At 38.6% G+C, this 20,867-nt stretch overlaps 1 protein-coding gene across 1 annotated transcript in view; it reads left to right on the forward strand.

Moving 5' to 3' along the window:
• Nucleotides 1-10,228, forward strand: part of SLC25A17 (solute carrier family 25 member 17) — a 50,154-nt gene extending 39,926 nt beyond the window's left edge. Inside the window, exons 5-9 of the mRNA XM_058568301.1 lie at nt 345-461; nt 1,645-1,790; nt 1,882-1,977; nt 3,923-4,005; nt 8,665-10,228. Of these exons, the coding sequence (XP_058424284.1) occupies nt 345-461; nt 1,645-1,790; nt 1,882-1,977; nt 3,923-4,005; nt 8,665-8,812 (590 nt within the window). The 3' untranslated portion in view covers nt 8,813-10,228. The remainder of the gene's footprint in view (nt 1-344; nt 462-1,644; nt 1,791-1,881; nt 1,978-3,922; nt 4,006-8,664) is intronic.
• The last annotated feature ends 10,639 nt before the right edge of the window (nt 10,229-20,867 follow it).

Below are 20,867 nucleotides of genomic sequence, written 5' to 3' on the forward strand. Positions count from 1 at the left end.
CTGTTATTTAAAAATTGTATTTAAAACTATATCAAATTGCTACTTTGTATGCTATATAAATTGACAAATAGATTGCCTCCTGTTATACAAATGAGGACACTCATTACTCTTCTCGTGGAGAGAGACTGCTGCCAGCCATTTTGCTATCAACAAGGCTTCTGAATTGCTTCTAACAGTAGTGGCTTGTGTTGTACCCTGTCACAGAGAGACAGCTTACCTCAGGTCTCCAAGTAGGTCAGTGGGAGAGGTATATATGGAACATTGATGTGTAGCTTTAACAAGATAGCAAAGCTTAAAAGATTGCATTTTGCTTTCCCTTTGTGTCTCCCTCTTTTTTTTTAAAGGAGTGGTGAATGTGTTGCTAACAACTCCACTCTGGGTAGTAAACACCAGACTAAAGCTGCAAGGGGCAAAATTTAGGAATGAAGATATTGTACCAACCAACTACAAAGGTATTATTGGTAAGTGTCTCTTGGGTGAGTTCCTATTTAAGGCTTTTCTTTTCTCTTTGTATCTGGAATTTATTGCCACGATAATGCTACATAAAAGACAATCTCAAATCTCAATGTCCAATAGCAAGCATTAGTTTTGCCCATGTGTCTGTGGGTTGACAGGGATTTGATGCATCTAGGCTGACACCAGCCTGGGAGTCTCAGCTCCACGTGTCTCTCATCTTCTTCTGGGCACCAGCCTAAGCATATTCTTCTCTTGGTGATGGCAAAAGCACAAGAGCACAGACCCAATCATACGAGCTTATTTCAAGCCCCTATTTGCATCTTGTCTGCCAATATCCTCTTGGCCAAAGCGCGTCGTGAGGCCAAGGCCAAAGACAAGGGGTAGAGATGTAAACTGCTCCTATGGAGTATAGGTGGGAGGAGAGTGAATACACTTTTTTTTTCTAGTGTTGTCTGGATAAAGATACCAGTTTATTTATTTATTTATTTATTTTTAAATAATTTTATTTATTTTTTTCCCCCAAAGCCCCAGTAGATAGTTGTCTGTCATAGCTGCACATCCTTCTAGTTGCTGTATGTGGGACGTGACCGCAGCATGGCCAGAGAAGCGGTGCCTCGGTGTGCACCCGGGATCCGAACCCGGGCCGCCGGTAGCGGAGCGCACGCACTTAACCGCTAAGCCACGGGGCCGGCCCTAAAGATACCAGTTTAGTATCTGATATCTTTGAGCTTAATTGCCAGGTCCTCCTTTCCCATGTTTTCATCTCAGGAATGAGAACATTGGTTTTCTTATAAGTTGAATCTCATATAATAGACTCCAGGGAACTATCTTATCTTTTGTAATACTGGACTATATTGTGAAACACATGGCTATCAGTTCACAATTCTCTGTAATATAGAGTTCCCAGTGGTGTTGACAAGTACTTAGGAAAACTTGACATTCTAACCCCAGATTGTCAGGAAGAGTTGCCTGTGATTGAAGTTGGTCTGTCAATAACTTGATGACTGTCAGTGTCTGATGATTATCAAAAAGTAGTTAACTGATGAACTTGCCCCTAAAATATCATTGCAAGAAGGAAACCTTGATCGAACCGTATGGTTTGTGTTCTGGGTACATTTGAACATAATTCACGTTGTCTTCTCTAGTTAGGGGATTGTCATCAAAAGCCCTTGATTTCTTCTTGCTTAGATGCTTTTCACCAGATCATTCGAGATGAAGGAATCTTGGCTTTATGGAATGGCACATTTCCCTCCTTGCTGTTGGTCTTCAATCCTGCCATCCAATTCATGTTCTATGAAGGTTTAAAGCGGCAGCTTTTAAAGAAACGAATGAAGGTAATCCCTGATTTTGAAAGCAGCAAATAATAATCTCTGACACTTTCTTGTTGTTTGGATTGATATGGTTCTTTCTTTCTTTGCTTTCCAGCTTTCTTCTGTGGATGTGTTCATCATTGGTGCAGTAGCCAAAGCAATTGCCACCACAGTCACCTATCCCTTGCAGACGGTACAGTCGATTCTGAGGGTGAGTGCTGGGGTTCTCCCTGTGCTTAATCAAACAACATTCCAAAATACATGGTTTCTCTGTTAAAGGCAATGTTAATAAAGCAATAAAGTAGTCAGTTGGTAGGCCAGAGCATTCTTCATCTATTTTTCCATTTGTTTGATACTCTGCTAACCAAGCGGGGTATCAGTTGATTTCCTATTTGGTTTGAAACGAAGTTTACATTTGCACTGTCTTAGGTAACATAGTGTCCCAGAAAAGCCAAATGTGGAGGAAGGTTCTTTAAGGAATTCAGGAAAGTATAAGTTTGCTTCCTTCTCATTCAAGTTGATTTGCTTAGATTATCCTTTACAAAATCAGAGGTCGATTCCTTTAGTTTATTCAGGAGGAATTAATGATTTAGCTTTTCTGGTTTTTCATTTATTCAGTTATTTATTCATTGAAATATTTGTTAAGCACCCACTCTGTGAGGAGCTGGGTACACATGGTGAATAAAACAGTCTTAATTCCTGCCCTCATGGAGATAATGGAGGAGAGAGTAAGTAGGTAAATAAACAAAATAAATAGGTAATTACAAATTGAGAAAAGAGCTATAAAGGAAGTGAACAGCGGTCTGTGATTTAGTTGAAAGAGGCATGGTCGGGATCTTCTTAAATAGGATGATTGGGGATAGGCTTCTCTGAGGAGGCATATGTAAAAGACTTAAAGGAAGATAAGGACCCAAGCATGCAAAGAGCGTTCTAGGAAGGGGAAACATGATGTGCTAAGAGTTTGGTGAATCCTAGGAACTGAAAGGAGGCCACTATAGCTGGAGAGTGGCTCAGGATGAGATTGGAAAAGTAGCAGGGAGGCTATAGGTGAGGACTAGATTCTGTTCTCACCATAGTGGGAAGCCTTTGAAGGGCTCTAAACTAGGGAGTAATGTGATCTGATTTATAATTTCAAGATTACTGGGGCTGTTGTGTGACTAATTGGTCAGAAAGCTAAGAGAAAAGGGGGACAGTCAGGTAGGAGGCCCTTTCAGTAATATAGGTGAGAGGTGATGATGGCCTAGACTAAGGTGGTAGCAGTGGAGAGGAGAGAGAAGATGTGGACAGATTTGGGATCTGTTTTGGAGAAAAAATTCAAAGGACTTATTGATAGATAAAATGAGAGTGGTAGGAAAAGGAGTATTTCAGTTGAAAAATATTGTTACATTCTGTTAAAAGTATTTTACTAAAGTACTATTTTAAAATTGGTACTTAATATAAAGGAATTCAGGAGCATTAAATAAATGTATTTTGACACTTTTGTAGTGTAAACATGTAATGTGAAGAGCTTAGGCTGCAGAGGTTCTTTTTTTTTTTTTTCATTTGTGAGGAAGATAGGCCCTGAGCTAACATCTGCCAATCCTCCTCTTTTTGCTGAGGAAGACTGGCTCTGGGCTAACACCCATGCCCATCTTCCTTCACTTTATATGGGACACTGCCATAGCATGGCTTGCCAAGCGGTGTGTCGGTGCGTGCCCAGGATCCGAACCGGCGAACCCTGGGCCGCCGCAGCAGAGCGCGTAACCACTTGCACCACTCGGCCGGCCCTGCTGCAGAGGTTCTAATTGATTAGCGTTTATCAGAACTTCGTAAAGGACTGGAAGTTAAGCCATACATCAATATTTAAATCTTCATCATGGGCATGTTTTTTTTCTTTTGAGGTAGAATTTTCCCCATAATTCTCTGTGAAGTGAAAATTCTTGTGCTTGCTTCATTGAAAAGTATTTCTTATGTTCACTATTTCATTGAAAAATAGATGATTAATGAAATCTGCATACTAATTGAATATTTTTGTTACCATATGCTGTAAGACATTACTCCAACATAATTTGCTCTGCAGGTAGAAATTAAGATAAAAAAGCAGTAATAAACAATAATTATAAGATAAAAAAACAGTAATAAACAGTAATTATTTATCTTTTTTTCTTCTTCCCTAGTTCGGACGTCACAGACTAAACCCAGAAAACAGAACATTGGGGAGTCTTCGTAATGTTCTCTATCTTCTTCACCAACGAGTAAGGTGAGCTTTGTAGATGCTTCACATTCTGTCCTCTTTTTACAGCCTTCTCTGCCAGGGAGTGGTTGGATTTGCTTATCTTGCACTACTGCCTTGGCAGTGGCCGCCTAGAAACCTCTGCCTTGCATGCTGTGCTCAGACATTTCTCATTTTAGGGACTTAGTGCAGTATGACAGCATTTTGGGAAATTACGGAAAAGTTCGGGTCCTTATTCTTTGTTAGTTAAATATGCAGAACTCCTTTAGAAAGGGAGCCCTTGTATAATTTAATATAGAGACCGTTCTGCCTGAGTGGTGCTTCCATCACTGTGACCTCTCTTGTAGGTAGAAATAGGCAGACATTATAGAGCAGTAGTCATAATGGGAAAGGGAGGGGGGAGTGGGGAGACTAATACGGTTATCATCATAATGATGACAACAGTGAAAACGATGATAAGAGTAGCTAACATTTTTGAGTGTGTGTTTTGTGGCAGACAATGAGCTCAATACTTTACATGGGTAATCTCACTTAATCCTAACAATAGCCCTATAGGCAGGTACTATCATCATCTCCCTGGTTAAACTGACCCTTAGGGACATCAGATAAGTCAGGAGCCTCCTGTGAAGCAAAAGCTGCTATAACTTGATTACTGTTTCTAGATGTAAGATGTTTTGGAAATAAATAAATTTATTATAAAAAGAATATGCTTGGAATAAAAAATAAAATCAAAGATAAAGAATTGATATAAAGTAAAAAGTAAATGCTCACCATACCAAGTGTTGGCAAGAATGTGGAGCAACTAGAACTTTCCTATGCTATTAGTGGGAGTATAGAATGGTACATCCACTTTGGAAAGCAGTTTGGCATTTTCTTAAAAAGTTAAACATAAACCTACCATAGGACCCAGCCATTCCACCTCAAGTATTTACCTGAGAGAAATGAAATACACTAAGACTTGTACACAAATGTTAATAGCAGCTTTATTTGTAAGAGTCAAAAACTAGAAACAGCCCAAATGTCCATCATCCGGTGAATAGATACACAAGTTATGATTTATCTAGTCAGTCGAATACTACTCAGAAATAAAAAAGAAAGAATTATTGCTAACATGCAACAGCGTGTATGACTCTCAAAATAGTTATGCCGAGTGAAAGAAGTCACACAAAAAAGAATTCATACTATATGATTTCCCTTCTATAAAACTTAAAAAATGCAAATAATCTGTAGTGACAGAAAGAAGATCAGTAGTTACCTGGGGCCAAGGTAGGTTGAGGGAGGGAATGATTACAAAGAGACATGAGGATACTTTTGGGGGTAATGTATATGTTCACCATCTTGAATGTGGTGATAGTTTCATGGGTATATACATCAGTCAAAAGTAATCAAATTAAAGTCAGTTAAACTTCAATAAAGCTATAAATACTTGCATACCTACTCTGTTTTCTCTCTATCCTATCCCTTTTCCAAGAGGTTGTCACTGTTAACCGTTAAGAGTATATTTTTCCAGAATATTATATAAAACATATTTTTGGTATTCATAAATATTTAGTTTGTTTCCAGGTATTTGCCTTTACAAGCATTACTGAATGAACAGTCCATAAATTTGCCTTTGTATACCTGAGTGATTATAATTGTAGAGAAAATTCCTTGAAGTATAATTACCTGGTTAAGGAGTTTGAACATATAAAATTTTAACAGACATTGCCAAATTGACACAAAAAGAGTGATACCAATTTCCATTTCTACCATCATTGCCAATCATAAGTAATAGGCCCCCACATGAGAAAGAAGTAGTTAACAAGAAATTTAAGAAGGTTGTGTTTACTAGAAATCTATAGGGTTATATAGTTTTCAAATCCAGTGTGTTTTCACATCTCTCATCTTGTTTGGTTCTCATTCAGCCTTGTGAATGTGAAAGGGTGACTATATTCCCATTTTTGTGGATCAGGAAACAGATTTAGAGAAAGAAAGTGACTTGCCCAACACCAGACAGATGGAGGCAGAGTCAGATGTTCAAACTGAGGTGCTCAGTAAGCACTCAGGAACTGTTGAATGAATGAAGAGCTTTCATCATCCACTAGAATGTTCTACAATGATGGAAATAGCTAGTGTCCAGTAGGGTTGCCACTAACCACATTTGGCTGTTGAGCACTTGAAACTTGGTCAGTGCAACTGAGAAACTGAAGTTTGTATTTTTTTTAATTTTAATTGCCACGTGTCGCTACCATATTAGACAATGCAATATACCACGCCAGGCCTCTCCAAACTTCTCAATGATTAGTAATTGTGTAAGTGCTTGTTAAAATACAGATTCATGCCTCCTCTCTGGGGTGGGGCCTGGTAATCTTTCTTTCTTTTTTTTTTTTTTTTTTGTGAGGAAGATCAGCCCTGAGCTAACATCCATGCTAATCCTCCTCTTTTTTTGCTGAGGAAGACCGGCTCTGAGCTAACATCTATTGCCAATCCTCCTCCTTTTTTTCGCCAAAGCCCCAGTAGATAGTTGTGTGTCATAGTTGCACATCCTTCTAGTTGCTGTATGTGGGACGCGGCCTCAGCATGGCCAGAGAAGCGGTGCGTCGGTGCGCGCCCAGGATCCGAACCCGGGCCGCCAGTAGCAGAGCGCGCACACTTAACCGCTAAGCCACGGGGCCGGCCCCGGTAATCTTTATTTCTAAACAGACCCTGGTGATTCTGATGCGAGTGGATATAAAGAAAACCTACACTACTCCTGTATATCTTTCCTTTACTACTCACACAGAGCACTTCACTTCTGACACTTCTGATCACCAAATATGTGGGGATTTTTCCCACACCAACCAATTTTTTGTGACACTAGCTTGGTGTCCTACAATCTAACTCAATTCCAATACATCAGATCCCACAGGTTAAGGGCTCAGTCCCATGAGACTGACCCCCACTTCAGATGCCAGTCACAAGTAGTAGGTCCCCACGTTACCCACAGCTTCTGTCGTGCTTGGCTACAAATCAGGTTACCATAACCTCCTCCCCTTTGGATTCGCTTGTTTGCTAGAAAAGCTCACAGAACTCAGGGAAACACTTAGGTTTAACAGTTTATTAAAGGATATGATAAAGGCTACAGATGAACAACCAAATGAAGAGATACATAGGGCAAGGTCTAGGAGGGTCCTGAGCACAAGAGCTTCTGTCCCCATCGAGCTGGGGTGCATCACCCTTCCATTACATGGATATTCCAGGTTCACCAACCTGGCAGCTCTCTGAACCCCGTACTTTTGGGATTTTTATGGAGGCTTCATCATGTAGATATGATCTGTCATTAACTCCATTTCCAGCCCCTTTCCCCTCTCTGGAGAACAGGGGGTGGGGCTGAAAATTCCAACCTTCTAATCATGGTTTGGTCTTTCTGGTGACCAGCCCTATCCAGGAGCCCACTAAGAGTCACTTCTTTGAAAAAAAGACACTGCTGTCACCCAGGAAATTCCAAGGGATTTAGGAACTCTGTGTCAGGAACTAGGGTCACAGATCAAATATTAGAACAAAAGATGCTCTTACTACTCTTATTACTTAGGAAGTTATGAAGGATTTAGGAGCTCTGTGCCAGGAAACAGGGACAGAGACCAATATATATATTTTCTATTATCTCACAGCGGATCTCACCCTCAGAAACACTGAGATAGACTTTTTTGGGGTTCTTGGGGGAACATAATTCATGTAGTCAATGAACTAGAAATTCATGGGTCAAGGCTATTCATTCCTGTTTATCATATGATTTTCCCAAATAATAGATTTTCACACATAGCAAATATATAAAATGTAGACCAGCTTCTGAATGGAGCACTTGGTTAGCTTTAATATCTCTGTCTGCATGATGCATGTAGCCCTGGAGTTACTGATGTACTAGCATGATATTAGTTCACTCTCAACAAATAGCTTTGGAGAGATCATTTACTCTGGACTCCTGGTTCTAGTTGAAGCTAGAATTCTTCTCTGTGGTTGAGCAGTGGTTCTAAAGGGCTGGCCTCCAGGCTGACATCCTCCTCCTCATCACCTGGGAGATTGTTAGAAATGCAAATTCTTGGGTCCCATCCCAGACTTAATATGAATCAGAAACTCTGGGGATGGGACCCAGCAATCTCTGGTCTAAGTTCTTCAGGTAATTCTGATGTATGCTAAATTTGAGAACCACTGGGTGAGAAGATCAAATGTATGGGAAGACTGAGAATCAGGTAGCTTTTCATTTCTATCACTTTCTCTAATTCTGTTGAGGCTAAAATGACCTAAACCAAATGGCAGCTTTCCTACCATTTAGAGACTATTAAGTTGAAATAATGAGTTGGGAGAACATTAAAGTAAAGATCTAAAAGTTATTAGATTTCAAATTTTAGCATTAAGATGGTTTTAGGAGATTTTAGGCTCTGCATCCTATCTGTGGGATATTGTCAGCATTCTGCTAATTAATAGTGATTATAAAGAGACACTATTGGTGGCTTATGAGTACTAAACTGTAGTCAGTCCCCAAATACCTTTAGAGATAAGAAGTAATTTGACAACAGAAGTCTGTTAATATCTAAAACTTCCATTGCTTGTTTTGATCCTAAGGATAAACCTTTGCAAAGTAGCTGTCAGAGTAGCATGTTTCTTTGATGCGGGGGTTGACTTTTATAAAGAAAACCTTTTATATTTTTCAAACCTCTTTCCTTTTAGGCGTTTTGGAATAATGGGACTCTACAAAGGCCTTGAAGCCAAACTGCTGCAGACAGTCCTCACTGCTGCTCTCATGTTCCTTGTTTATGAGAAACTGACGGCTGCTACCTTCACAGTTATGGGGCTGAAGCGTGCACACAAGCAGTGAGACACCTTACCCTGCAAAGTGCAGAAAGATGCTCAACAGGGGGGCTTCCTTCTGTGTAAAAAGAAGCAGTTCTCCTTTTACTCTTGCTCCTTCCACCACACATTTTACCCTCCTGGGCTTGAAACTCATCTAAGGGGAAACGTAGAGTTAACTAGCTGGCCCTCTTGCCAACTTAATTTTTATGATGGTTGGTTGGATTTTGCAGGGGGGCTTGGACTAATGATCATATGAAAAGAGCACATTGTTGGAAACCTAAAAATGAAAGTTTGTGGGGGTTCTTTGGTTTTCTTAAGGGGAGTGGACTATTGCTCTCATGTAATCTTTTCCAGTTAAAATTTTTCTTAAATTTACCAGCTGTTCTCTTTCCCCTCCCCCAGGTTCTAGGATAAATTTAATACCATGTAATTCTCCTCATGTACTTTTGTATATCTTAATCTTGGTATGTTCCTCACTAAAAATAATATTATGACTATGCCGTGGGCATGACTTTATTTTTGTTGGGCTTTTTAACTCCTGCTTAAGGAAAGATGTCTTCTTTAGTACATGAGCTATTTATTTTGTGGGAGAAATGAAAATTATTAATCCTAAATCATTCTCTTATAAACTATTTGTAAACATCACATCATTAGTATTTGACATAATTAAAAAATATTTATTTGGAGGACCAGCCCCACGGCCTAGTGGTTAAGTTTGGTCGGCATGCTCCGCTTCGGTGGCCCAGGTTCAGTTCCCAGGTGCAGACCTACACCACTTATTGGTGGCCGTGCTGTGATGGCGACCCACATACAAAATAGAGGAAGATTGGCACAGATGTTAGCTCAGGGCTAATCTTCCTCAGCAGAAAAAAACAAAAAATCTATTTTGAATCAACCCTTTTATTACAAAAGGCTTGAGGTTTTATGTTCATCCATGTTAGCCCCAATCAAGTCAAGCCCCAATAAATTGTCAGCGCAAAAGGCATTCTTAAAAGTTGCCCTTTATTAAGATATTACATTGGGTTTACAACCAGCTGGTAAAAATCACAAAAAAGGGGAGAGGAAGCAGATACCTTGTTTAGGCTCTGGAATATTATCTTCCTTTACAAACTCTTGGTGGAGGCTGTGTATTTTGAGAATAAACATCTGATTGAGGTTCTATTTGGAAACATTCCTTAGAGTCCTGCTACTCAAAGTGTGGTCCATCAAGCAGTAGCATTGAAATCCCCTGGGAGCTTGTTGGACATGCAGTTCCAGACCTTCTGAATCAACTGCATTTTAACAAGATCCCCAGGTGATTCATACTCACATTAAAGTTGGAGAGACCTTAGAGTTCCTGACCCAACAGGAGATATGATTGTTTTCAATTATAGAAACCAAGACAAAGATTTTTCTCAAAGGAAAGATGGATTAATGTATTAAAACAACCTCTGAAAAACTGGGAGTCCTGTGTCCTTGTCTACTTTCACCTCATAGCACGTGTTAAGGCGGTAGGGCTTTTACTATGTAGCTAGGAGTGAATTTAGACTTCTCAAGCTGCTCAAGAAGCAACTCTCGTGACATTAGCAGAACAGCTCTTTGGGTTCCTGTGGCTTAGTTTGTGTCCCTGTAACAAAATGACAGGTTTTTCATTTATAAGTCTAATTCAGTCGGAGAGAGAGTGATAATGAAGTGCCTGTGGACTCTGGTATTTAGTTCAATTTTGAGAATGGAAATTTCTTTCTCTTAGTTCCCTTCTGGTCCCTGTGGTGATTTCAAAATATGTGATTATCAAACTAGTAATAATTGAAACATTGTGGTGGTGTTCTAGAAAACAAGAATTAAGAAGAGCTAATAATCTGGGAACTAGACTGAACACTTGTCCCCTATTTAAGCCAGAGAATTGACCCCATTACTACTTTTTATTTTACTTGAAAGTTTGCGTGTGTCTGTGGCGGGGCTTACATGGGAAGCACAAAACTTATTTTGATTTCTATATGAAAGAATGATCATAAAGGTGCCATGTGTATTTTGTTATTGTTTTAATTATGCAATTTGTTTTGGAACTTGAATTTTGAGCTCAGGGTATTGTGGGCTGGTGTGTTAGAATAATTTCCAAGTCAAATTATATAGTTATATTAGGTGTTTATGATGTGAGAGTGTATTTGATGCTTTTTTTCAGGTTTTATGGGGGAATGATTTAATATTGAGGTTTTATATTCCCTATGGAAGCTTATAGACTCACTAGGTGAAACTAGGTAATGATTCACCCAGTTTTGTAACCTTTGATTAATAATAAGTTATTTGAGAAAACTAAAGAACTGAAATCCGTACTAAGGAAATAAATTTTTCTTTTTAATCCTTTATCCATTTCTCTAGAATGTGAGGATTAAGAGCCTTGGAGATTATATCAGTATCACTACAGTAGAAAATTTAATTTCTCTAAGTATTTAATCTGTATTGTAAAGTGGACACTAATATTTCTACCCTAGTCTATTTTATAATTAAGTTTGAAAGGCAGAAATAGGATTTACCATAAGAATATAAGCAGTGGGAGTTAGAATCTTGCATTTTATTCCCAGCTCTGCCACTGACTAGCAAATTTCATCATCTCCTTGTGCTTCAGCTTTTTGATAAGTAGAGATAATAATACTCACTACCCACTTCAGAGAATATTTGAGAGCTAATGATGTCAGCTAAATCCCTTTATGATCGTGGCAGAGGGAAGATCTGAGTGAAACTTGTGACAGTGCCTAGATTTATATAGCAATTTCCCTTCTTAAAGCTTACACTTTCTCATTTTATAATCCCAATATCTCTGTGAAGTAGGTAGGAACAAGTAACAAGATCCTCATTTAATTAACAAGGAAATCAAGACAGTACTATTAAGTGGCTCGCCTGGTTGGAGCCAGGACTAGAATTGAGTTTCTTGCAGTCTAGTATAGTGATTAAGAGAATGGGTTCTAGAATTAGAACTAGGTTCAACTCGAGCCCTACTCCCTACCAGCTATGGGAACAAAGCAACTACTGAACTTGTATAAAACTCAGTTTCCTCAACTGTGAAACGGAGATCTTGATAAACCTACCTCATAGGGTGATTGTGAGGATTAAATGAGATGATATTCATAAATTGCTTAGCACAGTACTTGCCACTTAAGAACTGGGTAAATGTTAGCAATGACTATTATTATAATATTACTATTATTGGTGATATGGCTGTTGGAATAGATGTATCTGTGGTTCAGTGGAAAACACTGGGTTCAGATTGTCGTTCTATGACTAATAGCATTTTGTTACAGACAAGTCACTTCTTCACCTTTCTGAATCTTCATGTCCTTATCTGTCCAATAGAAATGATTACGTCTCAAGGCTGTTCAGAGGATTAAAGAAAATATATAATGGCCTTGCGGGATAATCATTTCTGTTGGACAGATGAGGATATATATATGCATCTGGCACAATATATGACATATATAAGTGCTTAATAAATGCTGTTTGAACCAGTGTTCAGCGCTGGAGCAGCGTTTTCTCTTTCCGTTTGTTTTAATTGTGAACATTTCTGGGAATTTTGAACATTTCTTCTCCTCAAAAGAGAAGCCAAATCCAGTAATTTTTATGTTTTATTCAGTATTCAAATTAAGTCCTCCAAACATTTATCAGTTAATCATTAAAATATCAACTGGTTCAATAGCAGAAAGTCACTGGCTATGCTAGTATCTCATCTTGGCTGTCTGGAAAAGCTAAAGAATAGTGACTTCATGGAGCCAAATGCCACACCTCTAAGGAGAGCCTTCCCTCTGGGCAGATGAATTACTTATTGGCAGCTTCAAATGTCACTAGGATACCAAATATATACAAAGACTCATTTGTAGGATATTTATGTATGCAATAAATGTAACTGATTGTGACCCTGCAGGGTTTTTACCACCTTAGAAAGGAAAGGGCCTTGGATTAGTGCTGATGTTCGCGGGGCCTACTGGTAGCCCCTGAAAAGTATGTTCAGTAGGACATAATTGACAAGAAAAAACATTTTCCATGAGTAGGATGAGAGAAGAAAAGAAAGAAAATTACTATTTAAAACCAGAGAATGAAAAGGAAATTAGGAGATGGATATGAGAGTCGAGGGAGGGAGGGACAAGGCGCCAGTGCCTAGCACAGCGCTCAAAGAAGAGATGCTCAAAAAATGTATGACAGTTACATAGATTGGGCAGTGAACTGTGGAACCCAGCAAATGAAGTCCAGTCTGTAGTGACGTGAAAAGGGAAGGAAAACTCCATTTGGAACTAATCATGGGAATGGGTAATGGAACTTCCATGCATTGAATGCCTACTAAATGCCAGGCACAATTGATTTACATACATCTTGGTTTTGTTTTTTTGGTGGTTTTTTTTTTTATTTTGGTGAGGAAGGTTGGCCCTTAACGGACATCTGTTGCCCATCTTCTTCTTTTTGGTTGAGGAAGATTGTCCGTGAGCTAACATCTGTGCCAGTCTTCCTCTTTTTTTTGTATATAGGATGCCGCCACAGCATGGCTTGATGAGCGGTGTGTCGGTCTGCACCTGGGATCTGAACCCGTGAACCCTAGGCTGCTGAAGTGGAGCATGCAAGTTTAACCACTACGCCACCAGGCCTGCCCCTACATACATCTTGATATCCTTGTAATAACTCTCAGTATATGAAATTCATTCCCATTAACAGATGAGTTAGTTGAGGCTTAAAGAGTAACTTATCCATTGTCATGTACCTAATAAATGGTGATCAAGATTTAAAATTTGGGCTGACTCCAGAACTTTCTATACTGCCACACTACATCCTTCAGATGTCCTTAAAAGTAAGCCTTCTAAGCCAGTGTGTGGTTCCCTTTTATAACCTAGAGGGCATATGATTGAAGATGTGTAATTCTGTAATAAACTATCTGTACCCCATTGTCCCACCACAAGGCTCAAGGGAAGCCTGTTGCCTCTGTATCCAAGGGTGGCTCCGAATGCGTGCTGTTTCTTGCCTCAGTGCCTTTGTTTATCTGTCTGGTGTATCAGGAATCTCTTACTACTATTACTGGTGAATTTCTGCCCAGATCAGGCATCAGCTCCTGGAAGCCTTTCTGAAACTTTGCTCCCTCCTACCCACCGACCCTCAAAGACCTTTGTACTCCTGTAAGATTGTGTACATTTGTCTATCATTGCACCTACTACATTGTATTTTTGAATTGCTGTAGTCCGTCTGTATCTCTTTTTTCCCCTTGATAACGAGTTCTTTCAGGGCAGGAAATGAGTCGGGTAGCAGAGTGTCTCGCTCACGGGAGGCACCAAGTTGCTGCATGAGTGTTTCTGGCTAAAGCCAGTGCTGACCTTTCTCCAGTCAAATTGATCTGTTAATTAAGAGTTTACATGTTTTTAGAATACTTGCACTCCAGTGTTGTCTTGATTATCAGTTTTTCAGATTTCTTTTTTTTTAGATTAGTTTATACCGTTTTGAAGTACATTTTGCTAGTCAGGTGGCTTGAAGATTTCATTATTTCTTTGCTTTAATTGGAGTCACCAAAATTAACTACCTTAGTGGTATCGTTTATCTAATTCTTTCACGTGTACTTCAGTCTTGTTTTGCTTTAGTTTCTGTAGAACCCACTGGCGGAGTAGATGGCCAGCCAAGTAGGTGATCTCCTGTGTGGGTGTTGTGTGGAGGACCTTATTAAATTGCAAATTCCTATTTTAGGAATAACGTTCTATTTATTTATTTATTCAAGAAGTCATTTTTGATTACCTACCATGTCCAAGCACTATGCCAATTGCTGGAATTATCCAGATCAATAATAGGCAGTCTCTGCCCTCATGTAGCTCATTGTTCAGCATGGGCGTCAGACAAAAAACGACTTGGAGTTCTACCACTGATGAGTTCTAATGAGAAATGCAGTACAAATGTTCAGGAGTCTTTGGGAGCATGGAGAGGCTGGGCCCAGCTCTGTCTTGGTCTATGTGATCAGAAAGCAACATTTGAATTAGGAACACACCAAGTAGTGGGTAGAGGACCTTCTTGACAGAGGAAATAACTGGCATTTGCAAAGTAGAAAAAGGATGATGCTTTATTATTTGTGCATTGGTTTGAATTAGATCCAGAAGCTTCCCCACCTAGATCTCTGAGCTGAACACATGCTGGAATGAGGGAGGGGAAAGCGTCAGGCCACCGAGAACTTACAACAAGGGAGAAGAGATGGTCAGGACCCCGTCCTACGTAACGGTTTTGTCTACAGTTAGACTTGGGTCTAAAGAAAGAAGAAACATTCCCTGTGCTCTTCGAATTTAAAAATCTAATGTTAAACATAGTTTGGAAATTAGACATAACATGAATCATTTAGTTCTACCTCTGTGAAGATCAGCCTGCAAGAGTAGTTGAGGCTCACTGTGAATTTCTGTTACTGTCAAGGTCTGGACTTGCACTCTATCTTGATCAATATGGAAATGTTTACTTGGGAAATAGTTCAGAGCCTAGTTGAGGCTAAAACTGTGAGTACTTTGATCATACATTTGTTAGTGTTTTAAAAATTATAAAAGCAGTGAAGACTCAAGGGAAGGGGAATTTAAAAATCCTCTTTATTTCTTTTTTAATTTGCAATGAGTTGATAGGTATAACATATACAGATTTTTTTGTAACGCATTCATTCTCATTTTATTCTCTCTGTTGTGAGATTTATTTCAATTACTTTTATACTGTATAGATGGAGAAATTGAGACACAGATCTGGCTAAGGTTACATAGCAAAGGATTGAGAGTCAGAAACAGGAATTCAGACTTCCTAATATCCTATCCAATGACCTTTCACTGGTTCGTACTGCTTGGAGATATCTGTATTTTCTATTGTGGTTTAAAGTTTTTCTTTTAGCTTTTTTTTCTTATAAAAATAATACACAGTCATTATAAAAATTTCAGAATATATAGAAAAAATGAAGAGAATAGAGTCCTATATATGTATGTATAAATCTATACCTGTATTCCTACTGCCTAGAAATTACTGCTGATATTTCAATATATCTATTTTCAGATTTGTTTAAATGTATACATACACAGATATATTTATAGATAGGTGTTGTTTTTAATGACACCAAACTGCCTAAATTGGTAAATTTTCATCTCAAGTATGTCAATAAATATGTCATAATTTTAGCAGCTTCATAGAATTGCATTGTGTAAATGTATCATTAGTTAGACTCCTATTGAGGGGCCGGCCCCGTGGCTTAGCGGTTAAGTGCGCGCACTCCGCTGCTGGTGGCCCAGGTTCGGATCCTGGGCGCTCACGGACGCACCACTTCTCCGGCCATGCTGAGGCCGCGTCCCACATACAGCAACTGAAAGGATGTGCAGCTATGACATACAACTATCTACTGGGGCTTTAGGGGGAAAATAAATAAATAAATAAAATCTTTAAAAAAAAAAAAGACTCCTATTGATAGACTTTTCGGTTGTTGCCAATTTTTTGCTATTATACATAATCTGATGATAAAATCCTTAATATATGCATCTAACTTTTTTTTTTTCATTTCTTTAAGAAGAATTTCCAGGAATCCAGTTACTGAGTAACTGGGTCAAAAGATATGCCTACTGTGACGTTCTATTATTAAATTAAAACTTAATCCTATCTGTGCCTTTATGTTCATTGTCACTTTGGGCTACATAAACGTTTCTCTCTCCACCTCTGCTTTAGCAGGCTGCAGGAGAAATGCCATTCTGCCTGTGATGAGGAGGAAGTGCTGTTGTGCTCCAGGGGCTGGGCTTTACATGCTTTTTCATTTAGTTCTTTCAACAGTCGTATGAAGTACAGAGTTAAATGAAACATATCAAAAGTGTTATAAGAGTTTAGAGCTGAAAATTAGATTTTTTCCAGCAGGTAGTTAAGATCATTAAATATCACATACTAACGTATAATGATAATAGCTACCATATATTGAGCTCCTACTGTGCACCAGTTGCCATACTGGATGCTTTACGTATATTATCTGATCCTCCTACAAAGGTTCCAAAGCCCATGTACTTTCCACAGTTCTCCCCTTCGAGCTTTGGTTCCAAGTCTGCATCCTAGTTCCTGTGCCTTTGTTACATGGCACATTCTAGAGGGCAGGGGCTTGCTATAAATCATGTTATGAATCATCATGAACATGAGGTTACATTGGGCAAGGCTTCTGTAGAAATCCTTTGTGATTATGATGGTTATGAAAATCAAAGAAGACTGTTGCAATTTATCTTTGTTCACTTTTTAATTTATAAATAAGCTCCTATTTGATAGAAAATGGCTGTTTTATTTTTTTCGTTGTTTTAATTTTGCAATTGCAGATATGGAGAAACTTGTAGGCCACCAGAGGGCATTGCAGTCAGCCTATTTCATCTTCATTATAAATCACTGCTGTCAGAGAGGCCTAGTGAAATTTGTTCCTAATTAAACCAAAAAAAGAAGCATTCTTAGACTCAACGAGCAATCTGAATAGGAACTGTGGCTTGAACTTGGTGGAGCACTACCTTGAAGCACCTTTTTTATCTATAAAAGCGAAGAATGGAGTAGGTAGTATTTTGCTGAATTTATATTCTTTTACTTTTTCCTTTCCCCAAGCGTATACCTAAACTTTTAATTTGTCATCCATAAAGACTTATCTTGGCCCGATGATAAAGCCAGTAGCTCTCAGTATCAATAGGAAATGAAGTCAGAGACACAAAAGTCGGTTTTGGGCCAGTAGCATCCACTGGTCTTTATTGACACTAATAAAAACTTGCAAACTTGACTGATCCACAGTTGAATAACTCATTTCTGTTCACCATCTGGTGGAAGTGCCAATAGGCAGGAAAATGATTAAAAGGCAGAGCAGGAGGTACAAGAGGTAAAAGGCATTTTGACAACCTGTGAATTTAAAAATCAATTCAAATCTTTACTAAACAAGTAGTTTTGATGTAAACAGGTAAATCTTTCCACGTTGTTTGAAATAAACGTAGCTATTGAGGCTTCCAAGTTGTAGCCAACTAGAGCTCTCATTATTCTGTGCTCCAGGACCGTTTGAGGTACTAATTTATTTCACAAACATTTATCGCGTACATTCGTACCAGGCACTTGCTAGGCGCTGATATACAGATATGAATAATAATTAATCTTTATATATTGTTTTGTAGTTTATAAAACAATCTGGCATCTATTATCTTATTTGGTACTCACTTCATACCTCAGAGATGAATTTGGTAGATGATATCTCCATTTTGTATGTGTGGAGATAGGTTCAGAATGGTTCAATGACTCATTCACTGTTACACAGCCAGTGACAGTAGAATTCAAACAGAGGTCTTCTGACTCCAAATCCCATCCTTTCCCACAACACCACGCTGTCTTTGTAGAAGTGAGCCTATTGCTCTCAAGGAAGGGCTTGAGGGGTATAGTATTCCAAAGGACCCAAGGTTAGAAATAGAGCCACTTGGTTTTGATTGTTTAGTTTAATAAGCAACTTAGCAAATAAGTTGAAAAGCTTAGCAGTACTATTTCTCTTTTTTTTCCAAAAATGAAAGGTAGATTCAGTATGCAGGCAATGAAAAAAAACTGGATGCTTTTTTAGCACTTGGTTGATGTATTTACTAGGAATTTAACTCTTTGAAGGCTATGAGTCCCTGCATTTTTCCTTAAGGTGTGATTTATGCAGTAATGCCCATGTTAAAAAGAATGGGCCCATCATTTGAGTGTCAAGCTTGGGTAAGGATGTCCCTAACACAAAAGTCTCTGTGCTTTTCATTTCTTTGGTGGTTTTTGGAACATCATACCCTCGATAGAGCTCTATCAAGTACCCTCTCTACATTAAGCTGTATTTCTCTGTTTACTTACCTGCCTCCTTCAATAGATTAGGAGCTCCAAATCCTCATCACGGTTACTATGTCCCAGGTGTTATTGTAAGTGTTCTGTGAATATTTGTCCAATGAATGTATATATTGAGAGTGGTGGGATATAGTGTTGAATTTGGGTTTGCCTAAACCAGAATACCTAGATTTACAATTCCTATGATAATATGTATTTTGACAAAAAGTCACGGCTTCCCTAGGATTTAGTGCCTTAGTCATTTCACCACATTAAATACAATGTGGTACATGCCTTCCTATCTTCGTCTGAACTGAATAAAGTGTGGGATAAGTGCAGGCTGAAGACAGCTGAGAAGTAAGTGCATAAGCATAGAGGCTTGTAAGCAGAAAAAGTACTCTAATTAAAACAAGAATGCTGGTATCATTCTTATCACATAACGTTGTTATTATTTGTTGGTCTGTTCCTCCTGTTCCTGGAGTGCAGGTTTCATTTTTGTATCTTTAATACTTAACAGTGAGACTTAATAACGATGCTTAATAAGTATTGTTGTCTTATACCAAAGATACTCTGCTAATCAAGACATCAACAAATAATTTTTGGGCATCTGCTATGTGCCAGCTACTTGGCTAAGCAATAGGGATGCACTGAACAAGACAGACAAGGTCCCTGCTCTTGTGGGACTTGCACTGGAATGGAGGGAGACGGACAATGAGCATATAAACCAGTAAGGTGATGTTAAATGCAGATAAGTGCTATAAAGAACATGCTTGAACAGATCTTTTAGTTACCAGCATCCATGTAAGAGAGAGAGAGAGAGAGAGAGAATTCATACAGTGTATGCACGTGCTAATATGAGGAAGGAGGAGAATGTCAGAGCAGGAAAGCACCAAGACATGCAGAGATAGAAAAGGGCTGGAGTGCAGTATAGTGTCACCAACTAAGGGAGTTTATTAAATTCATATGTATATATGTATGTATTATCGAGACTTTTCTGTCAGCTTTGGGTCTTTGTATTTAGCTGTGTGACTGATGATATGACACTGCCCCTTCTGCTCAGACTTCATAAACTCTGTTTCTAAAGTTGATTCACCGTCCTCACAAATAGTATCTCCTTTATCTGAAATGCTGATTGGGCTTTGCATGTGCTGAACTAAATTCCAAAATACTGCTTCCCCTAAATTGTCGGGAAGCCGTAAAGTAATAGGGCCTCCCGAACTGTTCTAGGTCCAGTGTGTAATGTCTACAGGTTACCATGATTCTACTCCCACTCATGAACTTGGTACCCTTTCCCCACCTACATCAGCACATACCAATTTCCCCCAAATTAGAACTGAATTCAGGCATGACCAGTTAAAATCTTTGGTAAGTTAAGCAGCCATTTTTCTATTATTTCCCTTTCTTTTTTTTCCATTTTTGTTTTTGAGCTTATCCTTAGTAGTGCTGCTGCTTTTTTAAAACAGCTTTATTGAGATATAATTCATATGCCATGTAATTCACCCATTTAAAGTGTACAGTTCAATAGTTTTAAGTATATTCACAGATGTGTGGAACCATCACCACAGTCAATTTTAGAACATTTTCATCACCTTGGAAAGAAACCCCATACCCTTTAGATATCACTCCCTCATCTCCCAATTTCCCCCCTCCCATGTCTGAGCAACCACTAATCTACTTTCTGTCTCTACAGAGTTCCCTATTATAGACTTTCATATGAATGGAATCATATAACATGTTAACTTTTGTGACTGACTTCTTTCAATTTGCGTAATGTTTTCAAGGTTCATTGGTATTGTAGCAAGTATCAGTATTTCATTCCTTTTTATGGCTGAATAATATTCCATTTTATGAATATAAGACATTATGTTTATCCATTTGTCTGTTGGGCTTTTGGGTTGTTTCCACCATTTGGCTATTGTTAATAATGCTGCTATGAACATTCATGTATAAGTTTTTGTGTGGATATATGTTTTCATTTCTCTTGGGTATATACCTAGAAGTAGAATTGTTTAGTTATGTGGTAACTGTATATTTAGTCATTTGAGGAACTGCCTGATTGTTTTCCAAAGTGGCTTCCCCATTTTACATTCCCACCAGAATGTATGAGGGTTCCAATTTCTTCACATCCTTGCCAGCACCTATTATTATCTTGTTTATACTAGTGGATGTGAAGTTGTATCTTATAATGGTTTTGATTTGCATTTCCCTGATGACTGATAATGTCAAGTTTCATTGTGTGTGTTTATTGGTCATTTGTATATCTTCTTTGGAGAAATGTCCATTAAGAT

This window comes from Diceros bicornis, chromosome 25 (genome assembly GCF_020826845.1).
Source record: "Diceros bicornis minor isolate mBicDic1 chromosome 25, mDicBic1.mat.cur, whole genome shotgun sequence".
In the NCBI taxonomy this organism is placed as follows: domain Eukaryota; kingdom Metazoa; phylum Chordata; class Mammalia; order Perissodactyla; family Rhinocerotidae; genus Diceros; species Diceros bicornis.